Below are 9,347 nucleotides of genomic sequence, written 5' to 3'. Positions count from 1 at the left end.
TCAATCATATTACTTCTTCCTACTCTAATTTTCAATCAAATTTTCAACTATAATATCACAGGCTTTGCTGTACTATTTAGGAGAGTTATTTCCGATAATATGGAGTCCAAGTTATTGGGGAGATCTCATTAGGCCACTAAAGATAGCATCATGCCTCAGAGAAAAAGAGGGACATGCTATAAATCACAACTCCCCTGGCAGAACTGAGGAAACAATGACAGCAGCCCAGCAGCTTTGGTGTAAACAAAGCATTTGATTTCAGTGCAAATTCAGAATCCATTAGGTTACACCAGTACTCGAGGTTTCAAAAATACCTTCATTCTCTTCCAGTTTCCTGACTTGTCGCAGGACTGGCTGCAGGTTCATATAGAGACGATGGCTGTTACTGAGTAGCTGGAGTAGGTGCCTTGAGCGCATAGGACAGCCAGTGTAGTAAATAAGTTTTCTAGCTGAAGGGAGGCCATCTGGCAGAATCTCAAACTTCTTTCCCTGTAAAGAAAAGGACAAAATCTGCACCATAAGCAAGAAACATAACACAGAACAAATCCTGCAACAGGATTTTAAACCTGAAGCCAAAAATTCTCTAATTTTTAAGGAAATTTGTGGCAATTTAACTCTGGATGTGTATGGTGACCAAAAAAGTTTTCTTAGAAGTGAATGTTTGACTCAATCATTCCTATGGAACTTGAAAATCTGAAGATGTCAAATTTCACACTATCCTGAGATATAAAATGGAAATACTGAGAGAGAGAATTATTACCTTGGACTTTATTTTGGCACTGTTGTCTTTTAGGAATCTATCAATTTGCAGCAAGAAAGCTTTGTTTGGCAAGACTTTATATGGATCTAACAGTAAAATGTTGCCATAATATCTGTTGCACATGCAAATGCTTTGACCTACTTCAGATTCAACATCTTCAGTGGACAATTCGTTAGTCAAATTCATATGAATTTGAACCGAAAGAACTGTGGATGCTGTGAATCAGGAACAAAAATAAAGTTGTCGGAAAAGTTCAGCAGAACTGAGGAAGGGTCACCGGACCCGAAATGTTAACTCTGTTTCTTCCTCCACAGATGCTGCCAGACCTGCTGAGCTTTTGCAGCAATTTTGTTTTTTATGTCATGTGAATTTGAAATAAGACATTCCATTAACATTGAACACATTATAATAATACTTTCAGAATTGTCGTATGACATTTGAGTATTAACATCCACTCTTACAAATTCAGGGTATTTATTTCTCATATATACAGCCTCTGACCTCAACCATTCTCTGAAGGAAAGTGCCAGGTGCCTCAGCAGAGGGGAAAGAGTTAAAAACAAATGGTACAAGGCTCCTTACTGAGCTAAACGTTAGTTTGAAAGAGAATGAAACCAAGGAGCAGATTGTTTGAATTATTTTGAATTCTGAAGAAGTTATATTGGATTCAACGATAACTCACATGCTTGCAGTTAAATGTTTGTTTTAATGGCCTGAAGTAACCATGAGTAGATAGTCACTGACCTCTGTCAAAGTCTCAGTGAACATCAGTTAAGTGAACTGAAGAGAGACTTTTTTTAAACTTAATTCATCAACTGATTGTAAAAGTTTTGAAATACTTAACTGATAGCTTGAGGCAGCTTCCTATGTGATCAAAAATGGTTAGAAAACTAGACCAACAATAAATTCTAGTGAGTCAGACCAAAAGGCATGTGTGAGTGTACCAGCTGGTACTTCAACATAAGGCCTCCAAGACGCTAGATTTAATAAAAACCTTTGGTTGTGCTTCCCTGTTTTTAGTCATCTAATGTGGATCATCTTATTCTAAATCTCATTAAGAATTATCAGGCTAAAACCATAACAGTGTTACCCTCTGCAATTGATGTTGAATATTTCCAGAACTTTTCATTCTTCTTTTCAGTTTCCAGCATGCACGGTATTTTGCATTTTGATTATCTGGTAATGTACAGACAGAGATTCTGTCTTTTGTGAGGCCCTATGGATACTAACAGTGCAGGCAGGGAGCGACCGGGTGAATCCGGGCCTCGGCGCAGGCAGGGAGCGACCGGGTGAATCCGGGCCTCGGCGCAGGCAGGGAGCGACCGGGTGAATCCGGGCCTCGGTCTGTTCTGTGGCTCTTCTGCTTTTCAGTCAGCATTGCAGATGTTTGGCTTCAATCAGAATATGTGAGCAGGATGAAAATAATATGGTATTTGCTGACATCAGATGGCTAAGATCTTGTAAATTCAGAATACAATAATCAACAGAAAATGCTCAGTTTCTGCTCTCCCTGAACACAAAAAGTCTTAAGTGAAAGCAGAAATAATGAAAAGATTTTGAGAAGTGTAATGATTCACCCTCTGGACTGAGGTCAACATCCCCTCCCTATTCACTACAAAAAGAACATCTGTTGATCAATGCTGTCCAAAATTCCTGTCCGAGAGAATAGAGTTGAAATAGTCTGTCAGGGACAGTTCAAGTAAGAATCCTAAAGTCAACACATTCCAACACCATGTGCCCAACTTTAAACCATCAAAACCTACTCGTTTTCAAGAGTTAAAAATTGGTCCCAAATTGGTACATGCCAGAAAAGTTTCTTCTATCTATATTAGCTGCCATCAAGGAAAAAAAATGGACAAAGTAAACTATTCTTAATGCGAACACGCATCTTTCACAGTGTATGTGAAGAAGGGGATTATTTTTCAGACCGTGGGAATAAAATCTTGGCAGCACTCTAAGCAGATGTAGGGAGATGAACAGCAATTTTTCTCAAATCACAGTGTCACGCAGGTTTTGAAATCTTCACAGTTGTGCTTTTACTGGCAGCTCTGTGATGATGATTTTCTGCACCAAAAACTGCCAGCTGGTCAAATTAGTAAAATGGTTTGCAGCTTGGTATTTAAATACAAAGAATGTCACCACTAATTTTAAGATACAAGATTATAAATTCTGCATTCCTTTGTATGGGAGGCAATTATTTACTTCGGTTTGATCATTAGAGCAGATGTAACAGGTTATAATTACCATTAATTCTGAGCTCAGACTCATTCACGCAAATATTTTAGGCTAAATATTGAAAACATGAAATGACGCATTAATCTTATGACAGTCACGTTTTCAGCCTGCTATTGAACTGACCCTGTTGAGTTGTGACATTTCGAATTACGTGTACTTCAAATTTAGCATTTATGCAATCATTGTAAACAAACACATGCTAAACTTGCTTGCATGTATCTTCTGTATAATTATATCAAAAACACAAGCTCAATTCAACTTTGTTTGTACGTGCATGGGGAGCGATAGGATTATAAACTGTAGAAGGGTCCATAGGCATAATGTGGTAAAAGGCAGTTTATGAATTATATCATAAAGCACAAAGTATGTTATGTTACCTCAGTGCAGGTAAAACCTCAGGGACATTCACAAGGCAATGAAGTGGTGTGGTAATGGATGACGCTTTTATATGGAAGTATGGCTGGATTAGCCAAATGGTTTCCCTTATCTGCCTTTATCCTGTGATATACTATGCACTTCAATGAAGTAAAAAGACCAGCAAAAATGCAATGAACATAGGTATGTTATCAAATTATGAATATTAGTTGTTCATTTCTCTATGAATCTGGCAAAGAATAAACAGCAAAATGCATTCCACTGTTCTGGAGTATAATTACAAGTTTTTAATTCAGTGCTGTGCAGATCCTCATTGTCAGCAGCGAAAAGGGTTAAAAAGTGGACAAGAGCAAAGCTCTGCAGACACTGGAAATTTGAAATATAAATCCAAAATGCTGAAAGTACTCAGCAACCCTGCCAGCATTTGTGAAGAGAGAAACATTGTTGGTATATCAGGCTGATTATCTTTTCAGGAGAACTCTTGAAAAGGTCTCAATCCAGTACATTAACTGTGACCCTCTCTTCACAGATGCTGCCATACCTACTGAATATTTTATGCATTTTCTGTTTTTATAATAAGGGTAATAATCTAATTGTACAGCTTTATTTTACTTCCTTAGGTTTGACCAATAGCAATGATAATGAGCACAAAAATGGTGCAAATATTTTGACAAAACACCTCCAATGCACATTTGTATATTTTCACTCCAGCACAACCAAAGGCTCTAAGGTGATATTTCACAGCGTACATTGTATTTTCTTTTTTAAAAGAATGCTGTTTGTAAAATCTGTTTCCAATAAAGCTGAAAGGAGTGTACTTGTTTGTTTGCTGGTAACACAAATTCCAAATCTGTTATTGTGGAGCTTCGAAAGATGCCAAAGTAAGGCGTGGATAACGATTCTGTTCTGTTAAAACAATATAGCAACTGTCTCTTTTCAGCTAAAATAATATCTGGGAAGTACAGATTCTCTCCCTCATAGTTTAAAGGGGAAAGAAGTTCTGTTATGGATTTTATAACTTACCACAAACACAAGCTTGCCAACATTGGTCCAAGGAAAATCATACAACAATTGCTTAGATTCTCCCACAACCTGGAAAACATTAAATTATGAAATAAATATATTCAGTTGACAAAATCCTCAATTAATTATCCTTTATATTGGGACCTAAAAGTGAGGAAGAAATGCGTTTAAGATTTAGTTACTGAAAATGAGAATTCATTTTCCTAGCTCGCATGACTATACTGATCATGAGAATAAAAGAAAGTGTTTGAGTCTACTGGTACTCAGTAAGAAGCAGCATTATAGTTGTATTCTGTCCTCTATAAGGAAAATGAAATGTTGTATAGTGAAAATGATATTGATTACAATGTAATTGTAGCTCCGTATCAGCATCTTCTTGCCTTTTGCTGAATCATATGCAGAGTCAAATTTGACATTTTTATGTAATCATCAAAGAGCGATTTTAGCAAAATTCAGATTTCGCTGACTATCAAAATACATAAATTGAAAGATTCATTAAAATAATGAAAATATTTTAGGTATGCTGAGATAAACTTTCCCTATAGGATCCTGGACAATATATGCCAGTAGCGCTGGGGATTCCTCAATGGGTAGATCACTCTGGAGCATGACTGTCCATATTTAAATTTTTTATTAATCTGGATCACAAGGCACTAAAATGCCCAAATAACTGTTTTGGATTCAGGGGTGAGAAAAAAAAATTCCTTTATGCATTTATAATTATTGGCTCAGCCACCCTCTTATAGTAAGAGGAAGCTCTGACAATTGAATTCGACAAAAGCAGTTATCCTGTAACTAAAATATATCACTGTTTTGTACTATAAGATGCAAAAAATATAAGATCATATTTACATAGGTTCAATATTCAATAGGTTGAACTATACATCAATTTTGTATACAGGCAAAATGAGAGTATAAATGTAGGCCCATTGTATCCATTAACTTCAGCTAATCTATATTATCAAATGGATAGACACTCTACATAATGTTTACATATCTTGGGTGCATCACACATGAAGCAGAAAATGTCTGAAATAAAACATTTACAATTGCACAAAACTTATCAGCTTTTACGTTTCTGAAACCTTCTTATTGTTTATTCTTCACTCTGACTCATATCTTTGAACCTAAATTCAATCTTTTCTTCAGCTCAAATAATGTTTCTGGCCTTCAGAAAATGGACTAAGACTTCTCACCCTGACGTTTTGAAATATATAGTCATTTGAGATCATTCTGACTCGGCAGCGAGTTCGGATTTGCAGGATCTCTAACATTACTTTTAACGTTTCAAGGCTTTAACACTGTGTCAGAAAACACCTCTGAAATTTAGCACCATGCATATTATGAACCAACACACAATATGTGCATTGAACAGTAATTTTGGCCCTTGCAACTGTTTAGGTTGAGAAAGGAGTCTGTTTACACAGTGGAGTAGTTAATACACATTAATGCTGCTAAATTAGAGTTTAAATGAAAATTAAAATGTTTGAATTTTCTTCTGCTATTTAGTAACCAAATTGCAGAAAATCTCTTTATGAAAATGAAAATGAGTCGAATTACAATAATTTTTGGAGTTTTAATAGTTTAGCAAGAGGAGGAAACCAAGTGCAATGTAGACTCCAAGCCAGATTGCAAGAGAGACACATTGAAAGCCATGACCTGTTGCCACTTAAAGGAGGAGCTCAGACCTATTTGGTGGTTGGAGGTCAAGCTCTGAACTTGAGGCTGTTGAAGGAAGCAAGCACCAATGAGAATCAAGGTTTTTGGGGCTTGGGCCAGCCAAGTCTGAAGGCAAGGAGCAGTATTGAGTAGGAGACCAGGTCCAGAGCCACTGGAGTGGCACCGCCATCTACTCAAAGACCATTAGGAATGGACAGTAAATGCTGGCCTAGCCAGCAACGGCCACATCTTATGAACGAATAACAGAAAAATACAACTGTGCTGATGGAGACCAAACTGTCTCCCCGTTCAATCCTTTTTAGAAGCAGGAGTCTGCGTAAAATTCAAAAAGCATATGAAGGTTGAAAATTTAAATTGTGAAGTGATTCATTTTGGAAGGTCAAATTTGAACGCAGAATACAGGGTTAATGGCAGGATTTTTGGCAGTGTGGAGGAACAGAGGGATCTTGGGGTCCACGTCCACGTATCTCTCAAAGTTGCCACCCAAGTTGATAGGGTTGTTAAGAAAGCGTATGGCATGTTGGCTTTCATTGGCAGGGGAATTGAATTTAAGAGCCACAAGGTTATGCTGCAGCTCTATAAAACCCTGGTTAGACCACACTTGGAATATTGTATTCAGTTCTGGTTGCCTCATAATAGGAAGGATGTGGGAGCTTTAGAGAGGGTGCAGAGGAGATTTACCAGGATGCTGCCTGGACTGGAGGGCAGGTCTTATGAGGAAAGGTTGGAGGGAGCCAGGGCTTTTCTCATTGGAGCGAAGAAGGATGAGAGGTGACTTGATAGAGGTGTAAAAGATGATGAGAGGCATAGACAGAACGGATAGCTAGAGACTTTCTCCCAGGGCGGAAATGAATATTATGAGGAGGCATAATTTTAAGGTGATTGGAGGAAGGTATAGGGGAGATGTCAGAGGTAGGTTCTTTGCACAAAGAGTGGTGAGTACATGGAATGTGCTGCCGGCGGTGGTAGTGGAGTCAGATACCTTAGGGACATTTAAGCGACTTTTGGATAGGCACATGGATGATAGTAAAATGTAGGGTATGCAGGATAGTTTGATCTTGGAGTAGGATAATAGTGGGCTGAACAGCCTTTACTGTGCTGTACTGTTCTATGTTCTAAACTTATTCTAAAAAAAATAAACAATGTACAAAATGCAAAACTTAACTGAACTACACCAGTGAGGGAGATCTGTTACTATATTTGTAGCACTTTGGAAATGGAGAGAGACATGGGCCATGTTTGGGTAGGAGGAAGGGAGACGGAACTGGGCACAGTACATTGGATAGAGTAGGGTTAAGTATAGTAGCGAGTTAAGGACAGTGAGATTGGAAGCTGGTAATGTGTTAGGACAGTCTTCATAAACATGATGTTTTGTGCAAAATCAGTGTGCCTTTTGCCTTTACCTTTACCTTTACCTTTACAGAGCATACTGAAAGCCCACAATGACCAACAACATGTGATTTTAGCCTATGGCAAGGACCGTTGCTAAGGAATTGAATTCTTCAGCCACACGTGGTGTGACAAAATGACAAAGAAGCTGAACAGATTTGACACTTGCAGCATCATCTTTCAAGATGGATGACTCTTAATCAGGTCAGCAACCATGAAAGGCAAGAAAAAGAACAGGAGCTGGACTTTTACAAAACAGTTTCTTTTCTGACCTGAAATATCTGAAGTCCTTGAAGAGTCAAGCCCAACATCAGTGAAGCATCAATTTCCCTTTTATCCTAAATGGAATAAAAAAAAATACAGAGATCAATAATATTCACTGAATGAAGAGTTTTCTGAGCAGCTGGTTTCCTCAGCTATATGTTAGCAATGGTGCATCAGTAAAGTAATGGGTCTGGAATAATTTCTGACAGCATTAAATAATTATAACCAATTTATGGACTTATACACCTGAATAAGAAGTTTTTCATACCTGCATTAATGATGCACAACAGTCCTAAATTAAGATAATTTATGCCAGTGGAAGCAGTGAGTGGTTTGGTCCACTGGCTAGAGAACCAGCAAGAGCCCAGCGTTGCCTTTTTTTTTTCAGGAATAGCCACAGCATCAGGCAGGTCAACGATAAGGCCTGACGTAAGTCCCACCCACTGTGAACTGCTGGCCAGAGGCAGGCAGTTGTATTAAACAATATCACCTCTAGGGAAGTGGCCATTTTCAATCTCACTGCTTCAGCTACGCTCTTGTCACTAGGTGAAAGACGACGGAACAGTTTACAGGAGGTCTGAAGTAATAGTCCAGTTGTCTTGATAATTCTGGAGGAACTCAACAGTACTGAAGAGCAGTCAGCAGTATTCTGTGTAGAGGACACGGCACTAGCCATCAGGGGTGTGGTAAACCACTCAAGAAGAGCAAGAAGGAAGGAGGGAGGAAGGAACTTAGGACCCTCCTGAAGGGCAATTAATAAGGTACCCCAATTAAGACTCCTTAAAATAAAAGAGGATTCACAAACTAACAGATGACCAAGTTGGGATAAGGGAGAATTTTTCAGGATGGTAACCTGTAACTAGTGGAGTGCCACATAGATCAATGCTAGGGCCTCAATTATTTCCAATATATATTTATGGCCTGGATGAGGAAAGTGAATGTGCTATAATCAAGTTTGAGGATGGGTCTACATATGGGTATAGACAGGTTAAATGGGTGGATAGTAACTTGGCAGATAGAATATAGTATGTGAAAATGTGAGGTTATGCACTTTGGCAGGAAGCATAGAGGAGCTGAATATTATTTAAAAGGAAAAAGACTGCAGAAAGCTGCAACATGGATGGATTTGAGGGTGTCTGGTACATAAATCACTAAAAGCTAGGATCCGTGTTCAGCACGTAATAGGGAAAGCAAATGGAAATTCTTACTTCAAAGAGAAAGGAGTGTAAAAATAGAGAGGCTTTGCTAAGACTATACAAGGCACTTGGCAGACCATAGACGAAATATTGTAAAAAATATTTTGATCCTCCATCTAAGGAAAGATATATTGGCATTGGAGGCAATACAGAGGAGGTTAATGAGATTGATCCCAGATATGCAGGGATTTTCTCATGAGGACAGGTTAAGCAGGCTGGGCCCGTATTCGTTAGAGTTTAGCAGAATGAGAAGAGACCTTATTGAAACAAACAAGATTCTAAGGGGACCTGACACAGTGAATACGGAGAGGATGTTTCTCTTTATGGAAGAGTCGAGGACTGGAAGGCATAATCTCAGAATAAAGGGGCTGCCCATTTAAGACATAGATGAGGAGAAATTTTTCTTCTCTCAAATGATGGTAAAT

At 38.3% G+C, this 9,347-nt stretch overlaps 1 protein-coding gene across 1 annotated transcript in view; it reads right to left on the bottom strand.

Annotated features, from left to right (window-relative positions):
- The window catches only part of frmd6 (FERM domain containing 6), a 101,101-nt gene that overhangs the window by 3,382 nt on the left and 88,372 nt on the right, over window positions 1-9,347 (bottom strand). Inside the window, exons 8-10 of the mRNA XM_048600112.1 lie at window positions 7,735-7,800; window positions 4,394-4,462; window positions 315-489 (exon numbers count right to left, since the gene is read on the bottom strand). Coding sequence (XP_048456069.1) covers window positions 315-489; window positions 4,394-4,462; window positions 7,735-7,800 — 310 coding nt within the window. The remainder of the gene's footprint in view (window positions 1-314; window positions 490-4,393; window positions 4,463-7,734; window positions 7,801-9,347) is intronic.

Source organism: Rhincodon typus, chromosome 8 (assembly GCF_021869965.1).
Source record: "Rhincodon typus isolate 14 chromosome 8, sRhiTyp1.1, whole genome shotgun sequence".
NCBI classification, from domain to species: domain Eukaryota; kingdom Metazoa; phylum Chordata; class Chondrichthyes; order Orectolobiformes; family Rhincodontidae; genus Rhincodon; species Rhincodon typus.
The sequence above is the reverse complement of the archived record's forward strand: the minus strand, read 5'-3'. Positions and strand labels throughout refer to the sequence as shown.